Below are 24,834 nucleotides of genomic sequence, written 5' to 3' on the forward strand. Positions count from 1 at the left end.
TCCCCAAAATGGTAGGCTTGTTGAGTTGGCAATCTGACCACTCTCACCCATAAAAATCAAAATGACCATCTCCATGAGCAGAGTTCACAACTCACTCAGGATTCAAGTCATGTCACCTATGGTCATCCTAATGAAATGTAAGTCTCTATTATTAACGGCATTATATAAAGAGACTAATCATTTCACGGTCCGGTCTTATACAAACTCTTTGTATAGGATACCCCTGCTCACATGTCTCCACATGAATGATCAAGATCAGATCATTTGTAACACTTTACAACACTTGTAACACCTACAAAGCGGGTCGTATCCGTAGTGTCACCAGGATAAAGTACCCAAACTTATCCATCTAATACAGACTGTTTAGGTTATTATTTAAATAAGATATATTTGTATGTCTTTACATACTTATTTAAATTACATGAAATAACCTCGGATCTTAGTTTATTGGATTGAGTATATGCTTAAAAAGTAACACTTATTTTATTAACAACAATATGTTTATACAAAGTTTACAAACTACGAGATTATAAAAGATCGAGGACACCAATCCCAACAGGTAGTTCATGAGCCCAGATTGTGCTGAGGAAGACTGTTATGCACCCAACAACTATCCTGAGTTAGTTTGAAACATGCTTACTGCATTGGTAAGTAAGGTTTAGGGCCTTGGAGGTGTTTTAAAGTTAATTTAGCCCTAAACACGAGATCCTAAAGTTATTCTAACTCAGTACAGGATCGAGATTCGAGGGAGAACTTGGGAAATTAAGCAAGAACCTAGGGGAAAGAGCTACTGCCGATTAAGAGTGAGTGACATGTTTTTTCAAATAAATTAATGATTTTGTAATTTTTACTTATTTACGGGTTTTCCCAAGCATGTTATTCTCATTGTTTAAAATGAGTTTTAAGTATGCTTTTCTGAATAAATTTCTTAAGCATACTTAGTTTTAAATGCTTAGAAGCATATTTTATAAAGCATTCCTTGAGTATAGATGCTCCTCAGTAACTCTATTTTTATGATGTTTATGTTACTGGAATGTTTGATCGCTTAAAACTGAGTACTTAAATAAATTTGACGATTGAATGAGAAAACTCAATACTGAAGGACTAGGATAAGGTATCTAGGTCATTTACTGAGAAAACCCAATACTGAAGGACTAGGATAAGGTATTTGGGTCAGCTATTGAGGAAACCCAATATTGAAGGACTATGAGAAGGTATTTGGGTCCCTTGGTACTTAAGGTATGACGGTATTTAAAAATTAACCTTGTGCACTTAGGTATTATTCGACGTTGGTTATGTTAAGATTACTCCACACCAACTAAGGACTCGACATCGAGCGATTGAGCAAATGGGCTCTCCCTCAACCAAGACTGGTGAATGATAATTTCCACACTAACGAATGTTATTCGATGTTTCCAACATTTTTATAACATTATCTTGAATGTTATATTTGATGTTCCGGGTTAAAACCCTGAGGTTTACAAAAAGGATGATTGAATGTGATTATGTTTGGAAACATGTTTTATTTGTCACTCATTGGCCGTTAGTTCATTCTTTTCCATGTTTACGTTTTCTTCCCAGGTAGTGGTTTATACCCTGGAGCCTAGTTGATCTGTCAATCTGCTACTCAAAGATTCAGAACTATAAGGGCATCCAGAGTTTGATAGTTAGGTGAATGACTTTGTATAACAACATCTGCATATTAGGGATGAGGGTAAACTTTAGAGGGGGAACTTGTAATATGAACTCTTTTGGCTTGTGTATATAAATAAATGTTGCTTTAAGATCGTTGCATGAATTGTTGAAAAATATTGTCTATTCTATCACTGATTTATTCAAGAGTACCGGTATTTAAGAGCTAAGGGACAGTGGATGTCATAAGAGGTTTGGCACCTACTATTGTTCCATCTCCTCCTAGGTTGAGGAGGTAATCTGGAAGGGGATGTGATAATTACCGTGTTTTTTTACAGTATTGTTAAATGCCCCAATATCTAAATATTTCTTAGCATCCTAAGGTGTTCAGACGGAAGGCATCTGGAGAGCTTTGGATGTCTTCTTGAAACATGGATTTTCCAGATTTATGAGTTAGAAGCATCCTCGTTTTACTTTTTGTCCTTCCTTTTTTTCTATTTTACATATATATATTAATCTTAATTTTCATTATATAATTAAAATAAATATTTTCAATCATCTATATCATATATTTTTAGTTATATCATTATTCCTATTATTTTTTAGCAATATATTCAAATTTAACTTTAAATTAATATTTATTTTATAAAAATCTTAAATTATGATATATTATTATATTGAGAAAAATAACATATACAAATAATATAAATTGTATAATTTTGGAAGAAATTAAAATTGATAAAAACGAATATGTTAGATAAGTACAAATCATATCAAATTAATTATAAAGTAATAAATAGTCATGAGGCCATTCTTTGAACTTTATATAAATTTAAGACAATTCCAAGTAGAAATCTTACAAAACAAACATAGTTATCAGAATATTTTCAGATATCTGCAAAAATATTCCTACAAAATAAACATGGTAGTCTAAAAATGTCAGTCATCTATAATTTCTAATATATATATAATTTCGAGCATCTAAGATTTTGGTTATCTACATTCCCCAAAAAACAAACGGCCTCTTAGGGATCCTTTGTTTCATGAAACTCCAGATTTCTAAGAATGAGCATTTGGATTATATGTCTATTTTTAGGTAATGTAAGATGTTGGACATTGAAGATTCCTAGATGCCATCGGAAACATGGGCTTTTAGGATTTCCATGTTGAAAGCATCCACATTTTACCTTTTTAACACACTCTCTCTATATATATATATAATCAACCTTCTTTGTTTTCATTTTATAATTAAAATAAATACCGCCAACTATGTATCTCATTATATTATATTTGTTTCTATTGTTTTTTAGAAAGATGTTCATATTTAAATTTAAATTAATATTTCTTACTAGAAACATTCTTAAATTAATATATATTATTTTGTTAAAAATAATAATAATGAAAATATATCAATTTTGTAAAAAAAAATCAAATCAATAAAAACAAATGTGTTATATAACTTCAAATTAAATCAAATTAATTATATATTAATGAATAGTTGTATGGGCATTTTTTTAAATATTATAAATCTATTACACGGTTATCCAATTATTCCTAGATATCTTAAAAAATATTCTTACAAAATAGATATGATTATCTAAGGATGTTAAATAGTTCTTAAAATATTCTTACGACCATTTGCATTCTCAAAAAACAAACAACCCCTTATAGTTTGATAAGATCTCATAAATAGTTCTTATGAGACTAAATTCAAATAATAAAACCCAACGAATAAATTATAACTTTCTCCGAATTCTGTGACCAAATTTGTAATATAATCTTAAAACAGATTTATTGATAAAATTATAGTTTTACATTCCAAAAAAGTCGAGAAGCATCAACAAATGCAAGCAGATATTCACCAATTTTTTAAATATTAAAGCCTCGTTTGATAACTATTTTATTTTTAGTTTTTGTTTTTTAAAAATAAATATGTGGACATTACTTCCACCTCTAAATTTCTTCATTTGTTATCTACTTTTCACCAATGGTCAAAAAAATCAAACCAAATTTTGAGAACTAAAAAAATAAACTTTTAAAAAATTGTTTTTGTTTTTGGAATTTGCTTGAGAATTTTGTACTTAAAAAAGATGCAATTCATTGTAAGAAATGTGGATAAAATATGATTAATTTTCAAAAACAAAAATAAAAATAATCAAATGGTTACCAAACGAGACCTAAATAACGTTTTTCTCAAAAAAGAAAAAGAAAAAATATTAATAAGAAGAGAAATTATTTCAAATGATAAAACTGTTAAAAATATTTACAAATATAGTAAAGTTTCATAATCTATGAATGATAGATATTATTAGACACTGGTAGACTTCTATCGATGTCTAGATTATAAAATTTTTACTATATTTATTTGGATTCGATGGGTTGTATTTTAGAAAACAGCCTGATAATGTTAAACGGTAAAAGACGGCCCATGGGCTTTCTTATATTACAAGCTTTACTAAGACGTGGCCATAAGAATGGACAACGGTCCTAACGCAATGCCACTAGCCGCGCTATGGTTCCGGTCATCGTCACCAATCTTTGAGCGTCAACGCTCTGCCCTTGCGCCAATCCGTACTCCTTGCTAATGGATAAGATCGATCTCTCCCATATTTTCCCCCATCTTCTCTTCTTTTCTTTTCTTTTCTTCAGATTTACTTCTTCTTCTCGAGTAATTTCCCATCACTTTCTTGAGGAAAACGGGTGGTTTTCGTTCTTGCTCCCACAAGCTTCTGGATTTTGTTCCCATTTTCATCATTTTCATACTTTTTCCTGTAGACCCACCTCAATGCTTTAGCTCAATTTGGATTAATAATCGTTTCTTACCGTCAGATTTCAATTGGGTGACGAGGGACCCGGTAATTTGTTTGTGTGGAGGGTACTGCCCACTTTCTCTTGGCTTGGAATCAAAAGCTTTAATCGTGTAGCTTGAAAGCGATTTGAGGACACTCTTAGCACAAGCAGAGGGATAACTATAGATATTAGTCTTTATCGAGAATTTGATTGCTGGATTTGACGTGTGAGTTTATTTTATACGTATTTATCCAACTGTGAAAAGGGGTTTTGATTTCTCTCTGTTTTTTCTTTTTATTTTATTTGTGGGTTCGATGTAATTCTGAAACAATACAGACCAAGGGTTTCTTGGCTGCTTCTATCTCGTGTGATGTGGGTTTGTTCAATTTGCTGGAGGCTGGCAGGTTCTTGGAGGAGGCGCTCAGTATAGAACTATTGTTCCAAGACGTTTTATCAGGTGAGTCAGAAGTTCAATTTGATCAAATTTTGCCAAAAAGAGATCTGGGTATTTTCTTTTTCATCAGAACTATTTGGATTTGTGACTTTGCAAGCTTTAATTCGTGGTTGGGGTGGATTCTCTTTCTGCTAACGGCTTCTGTGTATTCAAATCTGAGGAGTTTCATTTGTATTTTCTTAGTTAATCTCTCTTTCAATTAAGTGTTTGTATGTCTTTCATTAACATCCACAGATTATACGTATGCAACTGATGGAGTTCATTGCATAGTCTGCTTCTTATCCTCTTTGTTTGGATACTTGGATCTCATTCAACTTGTGTGGCCGGTTGGGTTTGCCATGTGATTTGAATTGGCCTGAATTGGAACTTCTTTTATTTTGTTTTTCACTCCCCTTAATTTAAGGGTTTCTATTGCTGGAAATTAGTTTTCTATTTATGAACTTGATTACCTGTCATTTTGGTTGGGTTTGTCAGTTTGTTTTTTATTTTAATGATCTTAGCAATGTGTATATTTCAGGGTTGAATTGAGAGACAACCTAGATTTGCCTTTTGATCTACTCTTGGATGATTCCTCCCATGTTATTGCCATTTCGATAAGTTGGGGTAGGAATTGAGCTCCTTTAACCATGGAAGGTGCTGTTGAGACACTACCAAAAGTTGAATCGATCGATAATGAACTTCAACTTGCAAGATTCTCACGTCACCAGCCTCGTGTTAAAGCGTATTCATCATCTTGGCTTGATTTGAGAGTCTTCTATGTTAGGATCAGTAATTTCCAAGTGGACAACTTGACACCCGAGTTCCTCACACTCAACCATATCCCTCTCAGCCCCGACACCCTTTTTGAGGTCAATGGTGTTAGATGTAGTAGTCACTCTGAGGGCGTCTCTTCCTCCCTGAGGAGAGATAGGGCTGATAAGAAATCAGAAGAAGTTACTTTTGTGACTACTGATAATATAAGGTTGAGTGGAAGTGTAAAGTTTGAAGTATATGACAAGGAAGATTTGATTCTTTCTGGGATTCTAGAGATGGCAAATCGTAATGGTTTATTAGGGGAATCTAAAGGCAATGCGAAGAAGTGGAACATGAGCTGCGAGTCGAAGTTAGGTGTTGGCTTCTTGAAGGGAAAGCATATGAATGGAGCTGAAACTGCTTCCCTGATAATCGAGGTTTATGTAGCTGGTAGCTTCTCTGGAAATCCTATCATCTTGACCAAAACTTTGCAGCTAAGTTCTCGGAAGAAGCAAAGTTGGAAATCCATGTTGGATGCCATACCAGAATCTGAGACACCTGAATCTAATGAAGATCGATTCTCAGAATATGATTTACAGGTACATCACTGATACTCCGGGGTTCGCCACTTGAGATTTCTGGACCCTGTGAGTTTGTTTACACAAATATTGCAAGTTCCATTAACCTTCTCCTGGTTAGATTGATTTGTTTATAGCCAAGTTAAATTTATTGTCAATCTCTATATGTATATAAACCCCATACAAAAATATCTTAATTATATCAAATGCTTGATGATATCATCCAAATCAAATTCAAGGGTATGCACCTACTTGTTGAGAAAGAAAATTTAATCCTAATTTTCATCCTGATCCAGTGTAGTTGTTAGCCTTTTCATTTTGGATTAATCATCATTTTCTGCCTACTATAATGCTATGTTGTTTGGATTTCAATCCATATTCTTCTCTACTAGCTAAATCTTTCTTGAGTTCAACTGCCTTCTTAATTTGTAATGGCAGCCCAAGTCCCGAATCGGCTAAGCTTATTTGATTATAGGGTGGTTGTGCTAATGCACTTTTGGCCTTCATATCCTCAAATATCCGTTTACTTCTTGTAGGCCACTGAATATGTAAGATACAAACGGGACATCGACAACAGTGACGACGACTACTACAACATGTACTGGAAGAGGAGAGAATATTTAGACAATGAAGATGGTGAACTCTCCTGGTTTAATGCAGGTGTGAGAGTTGGTGTTGGTATAGGGCTTGGTGTTTGTTTAGGAATTGGTGTGGGGGTTGGCTTGCTTGTCCGTACCTATCGAGCAACTACTCGAAACTTCACGAGGCGGTTCGTTTGACAAAGCCCACAGTCATTGAAGTCTCTTTTTTACCCTTATTTTTTTTTTTTTAGACTTATGTAGCTGAAATTTTGATTGTGGAAAACTTGGATGTTTAAAGAGAGTGATGGAACATTACTTGTTTATCCATTGAGAGGAACAATGTGATGATTTGATCATTTTAAGCTTTGTAATAATGTCTGTCTGCATGTGTATAGTTAGTGTGATTCTGTTGTATGGAAGCAGCAAAATGATAATTGAACTTTCTATTTCAATTCTTTTGGTGTTTCTTAGTCAACTTATAAGGACTATTCAACTTTGATTTTTCTTTTGTCATATTGAAGGGGGAATTTCAATCGTTCAACCTTTATGAAGATAAAAATTTTAAGAAATTGTATAAATAGATAGATAAGTTTACCTTTTTCTTTCTTGCATGAGAAAGATTTGCATATATAACACTAAAATATATTATAAAGCTACAATACATGTAAGTAGCATAAAAATTTAGCTGTAGAACCATTAGAAATTCTTGTAGTTGGTTTTACTCAAAACAAATATTACGTCAATTAGTGCTAGCATAAAAATTAACTGTAGAACCATTAGTTATATATATATATATATATTGCTTGAGATTTGATAGAGTTAAGCTCAATTTTAACACTAGAAAGACTTGAAACTAAAGCACTAATTGAAGAGAGAGAGAATGTGACAAGAAAAAATAAAGCATTAATAGGACTGTTTGGGATTTTAACATGAGATGGTATATTTTTACATCCTATTATCTCACCGATTTTAATTATTTGTGGGCTCATTTTCGAAACTTATTTTGTATCTCACCGTCATTTTCCTTCTTTGTTTCTTTTAAAGATTTTGCAATTACTTTTTTTTAAAAAAAATCAATTTATCTTGTTTCTTTTTGTTATATAAAGAGAACTAGCATCAACATCCGTTGTCGTCCAGCGGTTAGGATATCTGGCTTTCACCCAGGAGACCCGGGTTCGATTCCCGGCAACGGAAAAAAGTTTTTCTCCCCGTTCTTTTTTAAATATCGCATTATGCTTTAGAAGTACTTTATAAAATAATAAAATGCCGCCTTTTCTTCAAATCATCCGTTGTCGTCCAGCGGTTAGGATATCTGGCTTTCACCCAGGAGACCCGGGTTCGATTCCCGGCAACGGAAAAAATCTTTTTTCTCGTTTTTTAAATATCGCATTATACTTTAGAAGTATTTTATAAAAGAATAAAATGCCGCCTTTTCTTCTATAAAATAAAATGAAGCCCTTTCTTTCAACCATCCGTTGTCGTCCAGCGGTTAGGATATCTGGCTTTCACCCAGGAGACCCGGGTTCGATTCCCGGCAACGGAATCTTAAATTTCCTTCTTTATATTTCATTTATTTTTGTGTATTGTGTTTTTTTCTAAAAATGGACCAAGTGTATCAACATCAACGAAGTCTCAATCTTATGATATATCGCTAAAATATTTTAAAAATTAATATTAGATATGGATAATTCATCATTTGAAAACATCTTCTTTTTTTTCAAAGAAGGTTACACGAGTTGTCAATTATATGTAAAAATGTAATTTTTCAATATAGATCAACATATGTCAATTGAGTTACACGAGTTGTCAATTATACATGAAAACATGATTTTTCAATATATGTGAATGAGAGAATTTGAACGACCAATTTATTAATTACTAACATATGTCAATTGAGTTATATTCAATTTAGCTTGTGTTATATTTAATTTAGCTTAAAAAATGTTATAATAGTCCATCTGTATAAAACGATGTTATGAATATTATTATAAATGATGTGGTACGATATAAATGATAATGATTATATGTAACCTGAATTGCATCTCTCCAGATACATTCTTACATAATCAACATCTAATTATTGTTAATATTATTAATGTTCAAAAAGTGTCTAAGTTCCTAATATTTTATTTTATTTTGTCTAATAGGTCTTTAAACTTTAAAATTTATTTAGTTATTTATAAATTTAATTTAAAAATAATAATTTATCTATTAGATATGATTTAAAATGTATGTTCAATGAGAATCTAAGTTTTCAATTTCAACAGTCAAACATTATCATAAGGCTATAATACTACAGTAAACTCTATTTCAAAATCCCATTTTTCTACCGTATTTACTATTTGTTACAGTTTTTACTATTTTACCTTCATTATTTTTTTTTTTGTTACAGTATTTACTATTTATTTATCCAATTGAAATAGTTTTACACATCAAACGCATATTATTATAATCCAAACAAAAATAATCTACACCATAAAGACAAACTATTATAACTCGACTACAATAACCTAAGAGTATAATAACCAACTCTTTGCCCCAAACACCCCTAAAAAGTTTAGGTCTTGTTTTTTTTTTTTTGTTCTTTTTTTTTTCAATGTGTGCCGACTTTCTCACAATATTTTATGCATGGTTTTCATATTCCCATATAAAAAGTAGAGTTATTAGCCAACTTTTAAGAATTTTGAAATATAATATATTATAATATATATATATATATATAGTTAACAAAAGGTAGAGAAAGTAATATATGAATGTGGTATTTATAGATTTACTTTTTAAAAATAAAAGAATTAAGACCTCGTTTAGTAATCATTTGGATTTTTGTTTTTGTTTTTGTTTTTTAAAACTAAGATTATTTCATCTACATTTCTTACAACGATTTGTAATTTTCTTAAGTATAATAATTGAATTCTTAGCCAAATTAAAAAATAATAATAAATAAATAAATAAATAAATTGAAAGCTACTTTTTCTAGTTCTCAAAATTTGGCTTGGTTTTTTAAACCATTGGTGAAAAATAGATAACAAATGAAAAATTTTGGAAGTGAAAGCAATGTCCATAGACTTAATTTTTAAAAACAAAATATGTACCAAACGAGACATAAATAGTTACCAAACAACACCTCAAGGCGTGAGATGTCATCAAACAAGTAATTAAATGCATATGTTAAAAAAAAAAAACTTAGAGTGTGTTTGGGGCATGGACTATCCTAAGGTTATAATAACCACATCTTGCGTAAATACTATATTGTTTTTCTCAATTAGCTACAGTCAACACTATTTTTAAAACCCTCATTTGTTACCGTATTTGTTGTTTTTCTACAATTTTTACTATTTTATATTATCATTTTTGTATTTTTCGCTACAATGATAATTATTTCATTCTCAAACTAAAATAGTTTACACCTTGAGCACATACTATTATTATCCAAACTAAAATAATCTACACTCCAAACACAACTAGTATAACCAAACTATAATAACATAGGAATATAATAACTAATTCCTTGCCCCAAACGTCCTCTACGATGTGTTTGGGACAAGGATCATCCTAAGATTATAATAACCACCTCTCGATACAATAATACTATTTTTTAATCCCCAATTAGCTACAGTTAACACTATTTCAAAGCCTCCATTTGTTACAGTTTTTACTATTTTACCTTCATTTTTTTTATTCTCTTTTACGGTGTTTACTATTTCTTTGTCAAACTAAAATAGTTTACACCTCAAACACCTACTATTATAACCCAAATTAAAACAATCTACACTCCAAAGACAAATTATCATAACCCAACTATAATAACAAATTCCTTGCCCCAAATGCTCCATTGATTACCCAATTTTCATTAAAAGAATGTTATTTGTTTCAACCAATGGTCTTCAGATGAAAGAGACATTTATCTTGGAGCTGGAAGCGATGGTCGAAGCTTACTTGGGTTAGTCTCTCCTTTTCTATTTTGATCCCAATCGTGGGAGAGGTGGTTGGAAAGCCCCTAATGAGGGCCTTTGGAAGTTAAATGTCGATGCGATGTGGTCGGACTCTAGGCAATATGGGGGGTTTCGGCCGAATTTGCGGGTTACCTTGGATTCCTAAATTTGGGTGGTTGTAAGCATATCGATCATAATTAGGGGTCAAGGTGCTGGAGGCTAGGGGTGTACATGGGTTTGATTGGGTTGGGTTAAAGGTGTTTTTAAGATTAACCCATAATTCCGGGTTGGTTGGGTTGATAACCAAATGATCCAAATAAAAGTCTCCAACCCAACTCAACCCAATCCTTAAATTTTGGAATGGGTTGTCGGATTATAACTTATTTTTTTTTATTTTTTAATTAAAAATATGTAAATTAATATCTAACACATGACTAATAACTAAAGTCTCAAAATTCAAATGTTAAATACCAAACATATATGATATTTCAAGACAAATATCATGACAATTTTTTTTAAAAAAAATAAAAGGTCACACATTAATCCGTACAAAGTAATCAAACTTTAAATATATATATATATATATTGGGTTGGGTTGAGTTGAGTCAACCCAAAATTTTGTTTAACCAACCCACGATCAAACCCAATAAAAATAGAAAAAGTTTAACTCAACACAAACTTTATATTTTGTGTTGGGTAATCTGGATTGTTTGGCTTGTTGGGTTATTTGAACACCCCTACTGAAAACGAAAGCAATGGTAGAAGGCTTGTTCGAGGTTTGTAGGCATTGGAAGGGACAAAATCTTTCGATGGTGGTTGAATCTGATTCTTTTGATGTGGTTAATTTGCTGAACCATCAAGACAGTGATTTGTCTGAGGTTGATCATTTTATGGGGGAGAATCTTAATCTTGCTGAATCTGTCAATATATGTAATTTTTGTAAGGTTTCTAGAGAGGAGAACAAAGTGACTCACTAATTTTGCTTACTCGGCATCTTCTTTGGTCTAGAAAGACTCTTTTCTAACATCTATTCTTTCTCTTATTCTTGAATGAGAGTGATTGGTTTATGTTGTTTGCTTTAAAAAAAAAAAAAAAAAAAATCAATGACCCAAAGACCGAATCTTTATATCTCTTTTAACAATTTAAAAAAAATAGAATAGCACGAAAAAAAAAAAATTTTAAAAAAAAAAAAGAAAAAAAGAAAAAAAAAGAAAGATATCATCGGTAACATAAAATATAATCTTCACTCTTCTTCCAAAATTCAATCAAGCATTTTTGCAAGATGACTAATAATCTAAGCATTTCTCAACATCGAGTACTTTTTGTAGGTATTTCTTATAATTTGCGAAACTTAATTTGAATTGGTTCATAGGTTCATAATATTAAGCAAGCTCACTATTTGCTTCAAACGTGTTTTAAGATGGTATTGGATTCGGATCCGCATCAAATTGATGCCCTGGCTCATAGCGAAAACTAGCACCGGCCACGCGCTCCTCCTCACGTGACCTCACAACGCCGATCTCACGTGGCACTTCCGACCCGAAGCCCACAGACCTCCACTCATCACTTCCCATGGTTTTCGCTCAAAATTTCTGCCTTTTCAATTCGCATCACCGTAATCTCCGAATACAACATTTTCTTCTTCTCTCGCACAGGTGATTTCAACTTTCTTCATCTCTTTCAATCTCGGATTTCCAGCTCGGAATCGAACCTAATGTTTGTTTCCTCTTTTTCTGTTATCGTCGTATATCTTTACATATTCCAATCCTCTTTTCTTCTTTTTCTTTTCCGAATAAGAATCTCTCCCTATCTATGCTACATCAATGTCTCGATTCCTCTACTTGCTATTTCATCCCGGATTTTTTATGAATAAGTTTGGTTTTCTGAATCCTATGCTCTACTTTGGGTGGTTTTGGGATTTGAATGCTCTGTAGTTGTCAAATCTTGTGAGAACTGTCAACAGAAGGGGAAAAAAATCTTGAATTTTCTATTTTCTGTAGCTAGGTTTACTACTGAAATTACGAATCTGTTGCAGGTGATTTCTGATTGTTTGAAATGGCTTCTCTAATCTCTGACACCGAGGCATGGAAGAATCTGAAGGTATTTGGATTGGAGTGAAGTTGAATTTAGCTTCTTATGTGGTATCATAATGCTGAAGGTTATCTTGGCTGCAGGCTCATGTTGGGGACATTAACAAGACCCATCTGCGTGATTTGATGAGCGATGCTGCCAGATGCAATTCCTTGATGGTGTATGATGCTCTTAGTTTTTTTTTTCTTTTTTTTTTTTTGTTTCCTTGAGTCTTTTGTTCATATTCATGCCATCTCTTGGTTCTACCTAATTGTGCTTGACATGCTTTAATTTGATAACACCGTTTCATTGATGATGCTAATTTTTTGTTAGTGAGTATGATGGCATATTGTTGGATTATTCACGACAACGTGCCACCTTTGAAACCATTGGAAAACTCTTCAAATTGGCAGAGGTGGGTTTTGTTCGCTGTTATTACTATGTAGTGGAAATTGTTGTTTTCTGATATCTTTTTCCCTTTTGTCCAATTTAGGCGGCAAATCTCAAGGAAAAAATTAATCGGATGTACAATGGGGAACATGTAAGTGCAGGTTTTCTATGCTTGACCAGTTCGTGTGAAAATTTTTGTGCAATCAAAAGTAATGATCTCGTCCAGTAATCTTCTTTTCTTCAGGAAGGAAATGTTGGCATTTTATATATTTATTTCTGAATGAAAAAGTAGTTAAGCTCTTCTCTGCCTTGTTGAAGAGTGTAAAATCTGTATCATCAAGAATTTGACACTGCAAAAATAGAAGATAACTGTTCTTTCCATCCTCATTTTTGTGGCCCATAGATAAACAGCACAGAAAATAGGGCAGTCCTGCATGTTGCTCTTCGTGCTTCAAGAGATGCAACAATACAGAGTAACGGAAAAAATGTTGTGCCTGATGTTTGGAACGTTCTTGATAAGATTCAGGATTTCTCTGAGAAAGTTCGCAATGGTTCTTGGGTAAATCTCTGCTCCTTATTATTCATTGGCTCTAATACCCTTTGCACTTCTAATACTTCGCAAGTTTTGGTAGGTTGGAGCCACAGGAAAACCTCTGAAGGATGTTGTCGCTATTGGCATTGGTGGCAGCTTCTTGGGGCCTCTGTTTGTGCACACTGCACTTCAAACAGGTTGAGAAAATATTTATTCTTCTTATCTATATGTATTATTGTAGTCCATTGAGTAGAGTTATCTCTAAAGTCAAGACTCATTCAATTAGTTTCTTTGAGTAGAATCATCTCCTAAGGCTTTACTCATTCAATTGGTTCCTTTCACTCATTTTCAACATGAGCCTGTAGCTTATTTTCAATGGTATTTTCAGATCCAGAGGCTATTAAGTCTGCAGAAGGACGTCAATTGCGTTTGTAAGTACTCTGTGACACTTCCTCCGTCAATGAAACAATGAAGCAATCTACTTTAGAAAACCTGGAATTTCATCTTATTGGAAAAGTTGTAAAAGGAGTAGGAATATTCAGAAACTATAAGAGTTCAACTATTCAATAGATGAATGATTAGATTTAAGATTTGTGGTTGTGGATTTTCACCATTTTGTGCTACTGGGAATCAGACTGAAAGAGTTCATCATTTTCTATGCTTTGTTTGCAGTCTTGCTAATGTGGATCCCATTGATGTCGCGAGAAATATCACCGGTTTAAACCCTGAAACTACTTTGGGTAGGCTGTTTATTTTTTGTCAAGAGCATTTTCATTCAAACTTCTTCTCTTCATAGGTACCTTCTTTTTTTTGTTTTTACTTATTGAATATGCTTGCAGTTGTGGTGGTTTCAAAGACTTTTACCACTGCTGAAACTATGTTAAATGCCCGAACACTTAGGGAATGGATTTCTGCGGCTCTTGGGTTAGTAATCATCTACAATATTATTGTTAAGGTTGTTTTGGCATCTCTACTTCATACAGGCATTGAATGGTATTCGCTTTGCAAATAGATTTGTGAGGTTGACATAGCAAAGAGATAAGCTAACTTTATAGAAGGTTGACTAACTTGAGCAAACAATTAATTACCTAAGATAGTTAATAAATTAAGCCATGTGACTTACAAGTTACAAATGTAAGCCAAGAGTCATAGAGGAAAAAACAAAAGAATGTAAAAATACTAAGGTACATTGAGATGAGTTCATCCAGGAATTTGAGTTTATTGGGATGCTCATTCATTCTTTCTTACCGCAGTTTTAAGATGTAAAATGTTGGAGAGCTTTTTTTGTGCTTGTTCTTTGAGTCTCCTTCTAAATTGTGTGTCGACTGTTGAGTCATGTTTTTGTGCTTGCTTCAGTCCACATAATTGTTTGTGGAGTTTTCATATTGTTGAGTCAAGTATTTTTGTGTTTCTTCAAGTCTAGTGCTAAACTGTTTGGGGATTTGTCATATTGTTGAGTCTCGTGCATATAATTTGCTATAATTTGCATCAGTTATTGGGTATATTAAAGATGAAAATTGATAATTTTTTATGTTTTTTATCGGTCAGTTATTCACAAATCACCTATCTATTTTGGTGTATTTTTAAATGGTTTTGAACATTTGACAAATTGAGACAAAATTTCTTTTCCCCGATTTCACGGGGATAGAGTATCATTTTGTTATTTCTCATGGATAAAAGCTAGAATATGACAAATTTCTTCAATCCCAGGCCTTCAGCTGTTGCAAAGCATATGGTAGCAGTTAGCACAAACCTCCCGGTATTATCATCTTTTTTATCCTTCGTATTTTTGATGTGGCCTCCATGCCTGATAACTTGAATGTTTATTCTTCTCAGACATTTTTTTAGTCGAAGCACTACAGCTTTTGGGGATAAATGTTCATGTTGTCCCATTTTTGTGCATATCCATACATGCAGTCTTTACATTAAAATAAATTTAAGTTGGCAGCTTAGCTAACCTCAATTTGTGGAAATTTTATATTCATACTTTCAGCCTCCAAGCTTGATTAAAGGACTCCTTCCCCCTCAGCTACTTGGTTAGCATCCTAGGGAGTACATGTTTTAGTTTTAGTTAGAGGTTGTTTGGGAGGCTGGAATGTAATTTGGATTACTGAGAATCTAAGGGGTGTTGGAATGAGGGCTGTTGGAATGAGTGAGGAATCGAGAGCGGAACGGAAATGAGATTGTGAAGTGTGAAAACGGTAGGAAAGAGGGTTGAGTTGAAAACTGTGAAACGAAATGAGTTTGGTATTACAAATTGAGCCCAAGATGCTCAATCCAAACATGGGCGTTGTATTGCATTACATTACAAACTCATTTCATTACAGCCCCTCAAACAGCCCCTTACATGGGCTTTGGATTACATTACATTACAAACTCATTTCATTACAGCTCCCTCAAACAACCCCTTAATATTTTGTCAAGTGAGAAATGTATTCTTTTGGAGCTTAAGCTTGATGTGAAAATTAAGTGTGGGCTTCAGTGAGGTGAGCCATAATATCTAAAATATATGTAAGAAAAGACTAATAGCTCAAGAATGAGTTAGAGAAAATTGCTAAAGATGTGAGCTTTATATAAGACATTGTGTTTAAAATATTCACCTCAACCAACAATCTAAGCATAGCTCAGTGGATAAGAAATCAATTATCATCTCAAAAGTCGATGGTTTGATCCCTGCCTAGCAATTATTAAACTGGAAAAATATTCACCTCAGCAGCTTTCTTTCAAATTTTAGAAAAGGAGTGGAAAGAAAGAAAGCAAAAAAAAAAACAAAAAAAAACAGGGCATTTGTGGAATTGGTTTGGTTCCATGGATAAACATTTGTGGCTTTGCCACTTGCAGTATACTAACCAGTAGATTTGTTGATGCAGCTTGTGGAGAAGTTTGGAATTGATCCTAATAATGCTTTTGCATTCTGGGACTGGGTTGGTGGACGGTATAGTGGTAAACATTTCTTGCTCATTTGAAATTCTTCTGTGGCTTTATGTTGGCTATCCCATAAGTCACAATGAAACAGTTGAAAATGTGAAGTTCAATTGCAGTTTGCAGTGCTGTAGGAGTGTTGCCTTTGTCCCTTCAATATGGCTTCGCAGTTGTTGAGAAGTATGGTTCCTTGTTATTCTAACATGTAGTTTTACTTTTTGTTAACTCAACATGGATAATATTGTGTGTAAGGTGGAAACCAACCATACATCCTTCAAGTTGTTTCTGTGTTTGTTTAGTAAATGTACACAGTTAGAATTAGATGGAAAATGTGTTAGTTATAACAAAAATGGACGGAAAATAGTTTAGATCTATGTTCATAATGAAGAGTTTCATTGCTATATTTCCAACAAGTGTTGCCCATGTTTTATTTTTCAGATGTTGACTCGACTGAATTCCTAATTTGGTATACTTGAAAGAAGTATAAGTCAATCATAATTAATTTGATTTGGATTTTTTCCCTAAAGTCAATCAATCTGCAGTGTCAGTACCTTTATTAAGATCAAACACTTCAATCAAGTTTAGCTTACAACAGTTGGATCTATAATGAAAGACAACAAAAGAAAGAATGAAATCTTTTGAACTTGTTCTGAAATTTAGTATACTGGTTGCTAAAGTCCTGTAATAAGTACAAGAACATATATTGTTTTCTGATCTAAAAAGAAAATATATTCTATTAATCTTTTTCAAGTTTGAGATGTCTAAGATGATGCATTTCTTGCCTACAGATTCTTGAAGGGAGCTTCAAGCATTGACCAGCATTTCTACTCCTCTCCTTTTGAGAAAAACATTCCAGTAAGTTTGGGTGAAGCTAAACAAAGTTGTTAACATTTTGCCATCGATAAATTCCCTCTGCTTTCCTCATTCTTCTCTCTTTCTATGCTGTGGTTTCTATTTCTTTTAGTTTTGGATGTATTTATTTCTGTATGTATTTGGTCAGAAGCTGTACATTTTCTTGTCTACACTATAGTCATGCATTTCCTAACATTTTAACAATATCATAATTTCTTCAGGTGCTTTTGGGATTGTTGAGTGTATGGAACGTTTCTTTTCTTGGGCATGCTGCGAGAGTAAGTTCTTGTGATCTTGTTTGTAGGGTTTGGGAGAATATCTCTGTTTTGAAGTTTTAGTTCTCTCTTGTTCTTTTCTCAATTCTAATAACATCTATTACTTCCCAGGCCATCTTACCTTATTCCCAGGCTTTGGAGAAGTTTGCTCCACACATTCAACAGGCATGCAGCTAAAACTCTTCTTTGTGTAACTTTTTCCGCACCACTAAATTCTAAATGCTCATTCCACTGTACTCTAGGTTAGCATGGAGAGTAATGGCAAGGGCGTTTCAATTGATGGGGTTCCACTCCCTTTTGAGGCTGGAGAAATAGACTTTGGGGAACCTGGAACCAACGGCCAACACAGTTTTTACCAATTAATTCACCAAGTATGTATGACTATTTAATTATGCCCCAAGTACACATATGGATCTTGTTTAACGGTAAATGCTACTTTATGACCAGGGAGATTGTTAGTTCTGTCAGTTATTGCTATAAATTGATTGCTAGTTTTTCTGAACTATTTCTTTTTCTAAAATTCCAGGGACGTGTTATTCCTTGTGATTTTATTGGTGTTGTAAAGAGCCAGCAACCCGTTTACTTAAAAGGTATTTTATTCGTCAACCTATGATCATAAGAAAGCCAGAGTGTGTGTTTTTTCTTGCATATCTAATTTTCCATTTGTCACACAGGTGAGGTTGTGAGTAATCATGATGAACTCATGTCTAACTTCTTTGCACAGCCAGATGCCTTAGCCTATGGGAAGGTCAGTTTTTACACAATTCAATGAAAACTCTGAAAAAGAACCATCTTCTATCATTACAATGATATGCATTGAAAACACTATGATCGTATTGTTTTTCTCCCTCCCCCGTTTTTGGGAAATTGAGTGATAACATATCGTGTTCATCCTGTGAACTAATAGACACCAGAGCAATTGCACAAGGAGAATGTTCCAGAGCATCTTATTTCCCACAAGGTTACACATTGATCTTTACTGCTATCTATTCTTTTGGATGGATTCAACAACCTAACTTTATTCTTTCCCCTCAGACATTTTCTGGCAATCGGCCTTCTCTCAGTATTCTTCTTCCATCATTAAATGCTTACAACATTGGTCAGGTGTGTAATCTGTTTCAAAATACCCTCTTTTTGAAGTTTCTTCGTTCAACCTATTTGCACTTATGATGCCATGACTAATTATATTTAATCCACAGTTGTTAGCAATTTATGAACATAGAATTGCTGTAGAAGGTTTTGTTTGGGGCATCAATTCTTTTGACCAGTGGGGTGTTGAACTGGGCAAGGTATGCTTTTCTAGGATCATTCCCCTCCACCCTCACAATAAACATGAAAAGTACTGAATGATTCAGCTTCGACATGTTTTTCCCTTTCCTTTTTTGTTCCATTTCTTGAGTTGCCATTTAGCGATGCTTCAGTGGGTTTGGTTTTATCGATACTGATATACATTATGTCATATGTGAATGCAGTCACTTGCAACCCAGGTTCGAAAACAACTCAATGCATCTAGAACAAAGGGAGAACCAATTGAAGGCTTTAACCACAGTACAACAACATTGTTGAAAAGATATCTAGGGGTATGTTTGATTGTTCACAATTATCAAGAATTTAGGGTTATGATTTTTTTTAGTGGTGAAGATGGCGTCTCTTGAATGCTCATTATTAGGATTGCCCTTACTGCCTATCTTATGATTTTGTTGGTGTCTTTTGCAGGCAAGTTCGGATGTCCCAGCTGATCTTCCTACTCTTCTACCCAGAATTTAACTATTGCTGATGGCCAAGAATTTTGATATCAAATAACATAAACCATCTCATATATTTTCCTCCCCTCTTGCTCTTTTTTTAACTACTTTAATTGTGTATTTTTATGCTGAGTGGCTTATCTTTAAATTATGCCCCAACTTCTAATAAGCAAAATTTTTCTACATTATGCAATATGTACTATTCCAGAGCCCACCATGATGGGGAACAGTTGAATCTGCAGCCAGGCTTTCAAATGAAATAAATTGTCGAACATTTGATTGCTTCACTTCAATTATAATGGCCTTCCCCCCCTTGTATCTGAAATTTTGATAATTCGTTGATTGAAGTAGCGGGATACAAAACAAAGTTCTCGTTCCTAATAACATATGTTCAACAAAAAGTCTGATATAGTTTTGAGATGCAACAAAATGGGGAAAAGAACTAAAAATCCGCCATTTTTCAAACACCTGTAGATCCAAAGCCAGCTTCACCTCGCAGAGTGGAATCCAAATCCTCGACTTCCCTCACCTCCGGCGTCACTATTTTCTCAAGAATTAGCTGCGCAATCCTGTCGCCCGCTTTCACCTCAAAATCCACATCGGAGTGATTGAACAATATCACTCCCACGGGGCCTCTATAATCAGCATCTATCACACCCGCACCAACGTCGATCGCATGCTTCAAAGCCAGGCCCGATCGTGGTGCTGCAAAAGAGCCAAAATGTTTCAATATCAACTCCAGAAAACGGCAAACATGCAAGATGGAAGGTACGTAAATAGATTAGATGAAAGAAATACCAATCCGAGCGTAGGTTCCTTCCGGAATCGCGATGCTCAAATCAGTCGGCACCAAAACTCTTCCTCGAGCAGGGACCTTCATCTCTATTGCACTGAATTATTAACTTGCAAAAGTATGATAAGTAACTAGAACTGAAATTTCCTGCATTAGTTCATGGAGATTAACAGAATCTCAGAGGACTCACCTGGAAAGATCGTAACCAGCAGAGAGAGCGGAGGCTCGCAATGGCAAAATGGCTTTCTCGGACAACTTCTTGACTCTGAGAAGCGTCGATGAATGGCTAACATTTTCAGATTCACCGTTCTCGTGAGTAAGCTTTTGTACCTTGGGCGACCGCAGTGATTCATTAACTTCTGAGGTGCCGTTCTGCGCCATTTTTAGGGTTTGAGATAAATTGGAATTATTAACCCTGAAATAGATGTAGTTCGGTGTAAGGATAGAGGTAGATGAATCGAGTTTATATAGAGGAAGACTGGAGAGAAATGTTCCACTGTCGATAATGGCGCCAAATTTTCCCGCCATTTTCCTGCACCATATGTAGTGTTACTGCAACCATACGGCGACTATGTCGGGTGCAAACGGATCGGGTTAGCGGCTAGAAGTCGACCCGACTCAACGGTGTTTCGGGTCTGTGTTATTATTATTAGTATTATTTTAAAAAAAATAACACCCCGTTTATAATTTCTAGGTTAAAAATCATTTTTAGTCCATAAACTTTCATATAGGTAATAATTTAGTCTCTAAATTTTTGTTTGTAATGATATAAATTGGGGGTGTATATGGGTCGAGTTGAGGGGGTTTTTTGGACCAATCCGAAAATTCAGATTGGTTGGATTGGCAACTCAAAAAACCCAAATAAAGTTTCTAACCCACCCCAACTCTTAATATTCAAGTTGGTTTGGGTTGTCGGATTATAACTTTTTTTTTTTATCTTTTTAATTAAAAGTATGTAACTTTATATACAACACATGACTAATAACTAAAATCTTATAAAATTCAATTCCTAAATACCAAATATGTAAGATATTTATTATAAACTTTAAATAAAGATAAATTATTACTTAAATAAAAGTTGAGTGGTTAAAAGTGATTTTTAATCTCAAAATTGTGAACAGAGTAAACAAATACTAATAATAATAACACGACCCGAAACACCGTTGAGTTGGGTCGATTTCTGGCCACTAACTCGATCCGTTTGCACCCTGCATAGTCGCCGTATGATTGCAGTAGCACTAGATATGGTGCAGCGAAATGGCGGGAAAATTTGGCGCCATTATCGACAATGGAACATTTCTCTCCATTCTTAGCCTTCCTCTATATAAACTTGATTCATCTACCTCTATCCTTACACCGAACTACATCTATTTCAAGTTTATTCTCAAACCCTTGCATCTAATTCTTTTTTAAGTTAAGGGATAAAATTGTTACGGTAAAGATTAAATTGTTATATAAGTGAAAGTTTAGAGATTAAATTGTTATGAACTAAATTGTTATTTTTACGAAAATTTATGGACCAAAAGTGTTTTTTAGTCTAATTTTTACTAATTTGGAGAAGCATTGTTATTATTATGTTTAGATACTAATTTGGCCTATGTACTTTAAAATGTTCATTTTTATTCCTATACTTTTGAATTTTGATCATTTTGGTTTTGTACTTTCAAAAATTGATCATTTTTGTCCCTTAATTTTCATTTTTATTTCATTTTTAAAGGATCAGATGGATACTTTTTTAAAAAAAAAAAAAAATCAAGAACTAAAATGAATCAAAATTGAAAGTAGAAATACCAAAATGAACATTTGAAAGTACGGAGACTAGAATGTTTAGAGTTTGTCTGTCGAGTTTATATATTTGTAGAGTTCATATGTGAGTATAGAATTATTTAGTATGAGTTCATATATTTGTGTTTATGGTACAAAGTTGAATTCGTATGTCTGAGTATCTGATGCGATTTCTTTAACTTTAAATAATATATTTTTATGATTACTATTTTTGTTTTAAAATTTTCTTATTCAATAATTCTACCAATTTTTGAGTTGAATAAAATATGAATTACAATTTTTTTTTTTAATTTTTAAAATCCTTCTTTATTTATTTATTTCTTTCTTTATTTTTTGGGCAATGAATAACAATTAACCCATTAAATTTTTTTGTAGAGATATTGTTAAATTAAATGAGAAACTAAAGTGAAATAAAAAAATTTTATTCTAGCTAATTTTTCTCCATGAATTACATTATCATCATCTTCTTTTTCTACTTCTTCCTATTGTTACTCTATATTTTGACTATGTCATGATTTTTTTAAATTAAATCTCCCTCATCGTCGTAATAACCAATAAAATGTCATCAAACTTCTTCAACAGTTTCACTCTCACTTCCTTTAATTTGGAGAATCATCAGAGAACGAATCTCTATTTTCACTAATTCTCGCTGGAAAATGTTTTATGAAAAAAAATTCATTTTATAGTTTTTTTTTGTTATATATTACGTACTTTTCGACTACATACATATTTTTCGTCTAAATATTCCTAACACTCATTTGATATGTGAATTCATTACGTATAAATATTGTACTTAATATAGATAAAATAATATTTTTTATATAATCAACAACCTTACAACATACGTTAACAGTCATTAGTCTTATAGTAGTCGGAAGTGGTTGTCAAAATTGATTATTGAATGTGGTTTTTGTTAGAGTTTGTAGTTGAAGGTGGTTGTTGGAGCTTAGAGTTTGTCACATGGAGGTGTATTGAAGTTGGTTGTCGAAGTTTGTCATCGGATGTGGTTTTTGAATCCAGAGTTGGTCGGGCGAAAGTGGTCATTAAAGTTGATCATTGAAGATGATTTTCACTGGAGACTGTAGTCGGAGGTGACTGTTGGAGTTCGAAGTTAGCCGCATGAAGGTGGTATTAGAGTTGATTGTCAGAGTTTGTCGTCGAAGGTGGTTGTCGAAGTCTCGAGTTGGTTGTCGGAGTTGCTCGCTCAAAGGTGATTTTCATCGAAGTTTGTAGTCGGAGCCTACGAAGATGGTTGTCGAAGTTGGTCATCAGAGTTTGTTGTTAGAGCCAATTGGTCGTTGGATTAGTAGTGCGAAGGTTGGAGTTAGGTCACTGAAGGTAGTTGTCGGAGTTGGTCACATGAAGGTTGTTGAAGCTCGGAGTTGTCGGAGTCCAGATTTCGTCGCTGGAATTCTCATCAGAGGTGGTTGTTAGAGCCCAGAGTTGGTTGCCAGAGTTGTCATCGGAGGTGATTGTCGAAGATCGGAGTTAGTTCTCGAAGTGTGACAATGGTCGATAGGTGAAGCCACTGAAAACATGGGAATAAGGGAGAGTTGGGGTGAGTTGGTAAAATATACCAACTCAACTCTACCAACATCTAAAGTTGATGGTGTTGGGATTGATGTCCTAAATCTCCTTGTAATCTTGCAGTTTGTAAACTTTGTATAAACATATTGTTGTTAATAAAATAAGTGTTATTTTATATGCATATATTCAATCCAACCAACTAAGATCTGAGGTTATTTCATGTCATTTAAACAAGTAGGTAGAGACATACAAGTGGATCTTATTTAAATAATAACCTAAAGGGTCTTAATTGTTTGAAGTGTTATGTGTTATGTATATACGTGATATAATTAATATAATGTACTTGATACATTATAATATAAGGTAATATGAGAGGAATTTGAATATGATTTAAATCCTAATTATACGAGTGAGATTCATGTAATTAATTTTAATATAAATATGATTTATACTAGATACCATGAATAAGTTGAGAGAAATTCAATATTTGAATATGATTCAAATATTAATTATACGAATAAGATTCATATGAGTTAATTTAATATAAATGTGAATTATATTAAATGTCATGTATTGTTGAGATAAGATACATCTATAGGTTATATTGTATTTGATACAATATGTAACTATAGATTATGTGTTATATGGGCTATAACATATAGTTTATATACATATAATAAGGTTGTCATTATATGTATAATTATTATTAATTTAATTTTATTAAATTAATATTAATTAATTAAAGGGAGAGAGTTACAATTTATTCCTCTAATTTCTCTTAGCCAAGTACGTGATGAGAGGGGTTAGAGAGATAGATAATGTTAGATTCATCTTCTTCCTCAATTATCTCTGAGAAGAGTTCTCACTGGGAAAAATGAAAAGAGAAGAAAAGTTATCTCCACCCTATCACCCTCTCCATCTCATCCCCTATTCCAAAATTCTAAGGCAAAGCCCACACCTTTTGTCATTCTTAATCCCTAAGGAGAATACAGAAGGCTCTGTTTGGTAATGTCCGTTTTGGAGAAGGAGATCCGTCCGTGACTTGTTTGAGGGATTCTTGAAGATTAATTTTCAAATGTAAGGGTTTCTAAAACCCTAAGATTTCCTTTATTAACGCATGCTATAATTTATGTAAATGCATATCTTGTTTTTCATTTACTGTAAAACTTACATTCAAGAAAAAAATGGATTTGGGACAATCTTTCATCCGCTCACGGTCCTCTCCTTATAGAGTTCCTTCAGAT

The 24,834-nt window shown here is 33.4% G+C and overlaps 3 protein-coding genes and 3 non-coding genes across 10 annotated transcripts; 5 read left to right on the forward strand and 1 right to left on the reverse strand.

Moving 5' to 3' along the window:
- Nucleotides 1-4,102: 4,102 nt before the first annotated feature.
- On the forward strand, nucleotides 4,103-7,219 carry LOC120075800 (Erythronate-4-phosphate dehydrogenase family protein). Of its 3 annotated transcripts, XM_090312873.1 has the most exons (4): nucleotides 4,103-4,648; nucleotides 4,759-4,879; nucleotides 5,394-6,207; nucleotides 6,723-7,219. In XM_090312873.1, exons 3-4 carry the CDS (start codon nucleotides 5,503-5,505, stop codon nucleotides 6,963-6,965), a joined length of 948 nt encoding a protein of 315 aa, XP_090168999.1. In that variant the 5' UTR covers nucleotides 4,103-4,648; nucleotides 4,759-4,879; nucleotides 5,394-5,502; the 3' UTR covers nucleotides 6,966-7,219. The 3 variants fall into 3 exon arrangements, with proteins under 3 accessions (XP_090168999.1, XP_038885403.1, XP_038885402.1); XM_039029475.2 differs by lacking the exon at nucleotides 4,103-4,648 and having other exon boundaries at nucleotides 4,687-4,927; XM_039029474.2 differs by lacking the exon at nucleotides 4,103-4,648 and having other exon boundaries at nucleotides 4,738-4,879.
- Nucleotides 7,220-7,889: 670 nt separating this feature from the next.
- TRNAE-UUC (transfer RNA glutamic acid (anticodon UUC)) lies at nucleotides 7,890-7,961 on the forward strand. Its single transcript has one exon. It is a non-coding gene; the product is annotated as a tRNA-Glu (tRNA).
- A 91-nt stretch (nucleotides 7,962-8,052) lies between these two features.
- On the forward strand, nucleotides 8,053-8,124 carry TRNAE-UUC (transfer RNA glutamic acid (anticodon UUC)). The gene has a single exon. It is a non-coding gene; the product is annotated as a tRNA-Glu (tRNA).
- A 114-nt stretch (nucleotides 8,125-8,238) lies between these two features.
- TRNAE-UUC (transfer RNA glutamic acid (anticodon UUC)) lies at nucleotides 8,239-8,310 on the forward strand. Its single transcript has one exon. It is a non-coding gene; the product is annotated as a tRNA-Glu (tRNA).
- Nucleotides 8,311-12,111: 3,801 nt separating this feature from the next.
- Nucleotides 12,112-19,778, forward strand: LOC120075552 (Sugar isomerase (SIS) family protein). Of its 3 annotated transcripts, none has more exons than XM_039029041.2 (24): nucleotides 12,112-12,354; nucleotides 12,735-12,799; nucleotides 12,874-12,950; nucleotides 13,103-13,184; nucleotides 13,263-13,310; nucleotides 13,563-13,718; nucleotides 13,792-13,888; nucleotides 14,080-14,122; nucleotides 14,364-14,431; nucleotides 14,531-14,615; nucleotides 15,402-15,450; nucleotides 16,562-16,634; nucleotides 16,733-16,793; nucleotides 17,402-17,468; nucleotides 17,687-17,743; nucleotides 17,852-17,905; nucleotides 17,983-18,111; nucleotides 18,267-18,330; nucleotides 18,415-18,488; nucleotides 18,648-18,701; nucleotides 18,776-18,844; nucleotides 18,940-19,029; nucleotides 19,213-19,320; nucleotides 19,457-19,778. In XM_039029041.2, the coding sequence occupies exons 2-24, from the start codon at nucleotides 12,755-12,757 to the stop codon at nucleotides 19,505-19,507; spliced, it is 1,701 nt and encodes a 566-aa protein (XP_038884969.1). In that variant the 5' UTR covers nucleotides 12,112-12,354; nucleotides 12,735-12,754; the 3' UTR covers nucleotides 19,508-19,778. The 3 variants fall into 3 exon arrangements, with proteins under 3 accessions (XP_038884969.1, XP_038884971.1, XP_038884970.1); XM_039029043.2 differs by having other exon boundaries at nucleotides 12,272-12,415; XM_039029042.2 differs by lacking the exon at nucleotides 12,112-12,354 and adding an exon at nucleotides 12,525-12,645.
- Nucleotides 19,741-20,821, reverse strand: DUT1 (DUTP-PYROPHOSPHATASE-LIKE 1). Its single transcript, XM_039029044.1, has 3 exons — nucleotides 20,469-20,821; nucleotides 20,284-20,375; nucleotides 19,741-20,190 (listed from the first exon to the last, which is right to left on the reverse strand). The coding sequence occupies exons 1-3, from the start codon at nucleotides 20,804-20,806 to the stop codon at nucleotides 19,946-19,948; spliced, it is 675 nt and encodes a 224-aa protein (XP_038884972.1). The 5' UTR covers nucleotides 20,807-20,821; the 3' UTR covers nucleotides 19,741-19,945.
- Nucleotides 20,822-24,834: the final 4,013 nt, after the last annotated feature.

Source organism: Benincasa hispida, chromosome 4 (genome assembly GCF_027475165.1).
Source record: "Benincasa hispida cultivar pf3 chromosome 4, pf3_genome.v1.1, whole genome shotgun sequence".
NCBI classification, from domain to species: domain Eukaryota; kingdom Viridiplantae; phylum Streptophyta; class Magnoliopsida; order Cucurbitales; family Cucurbitaceae; genus Benincasa; species Benincasa hispida.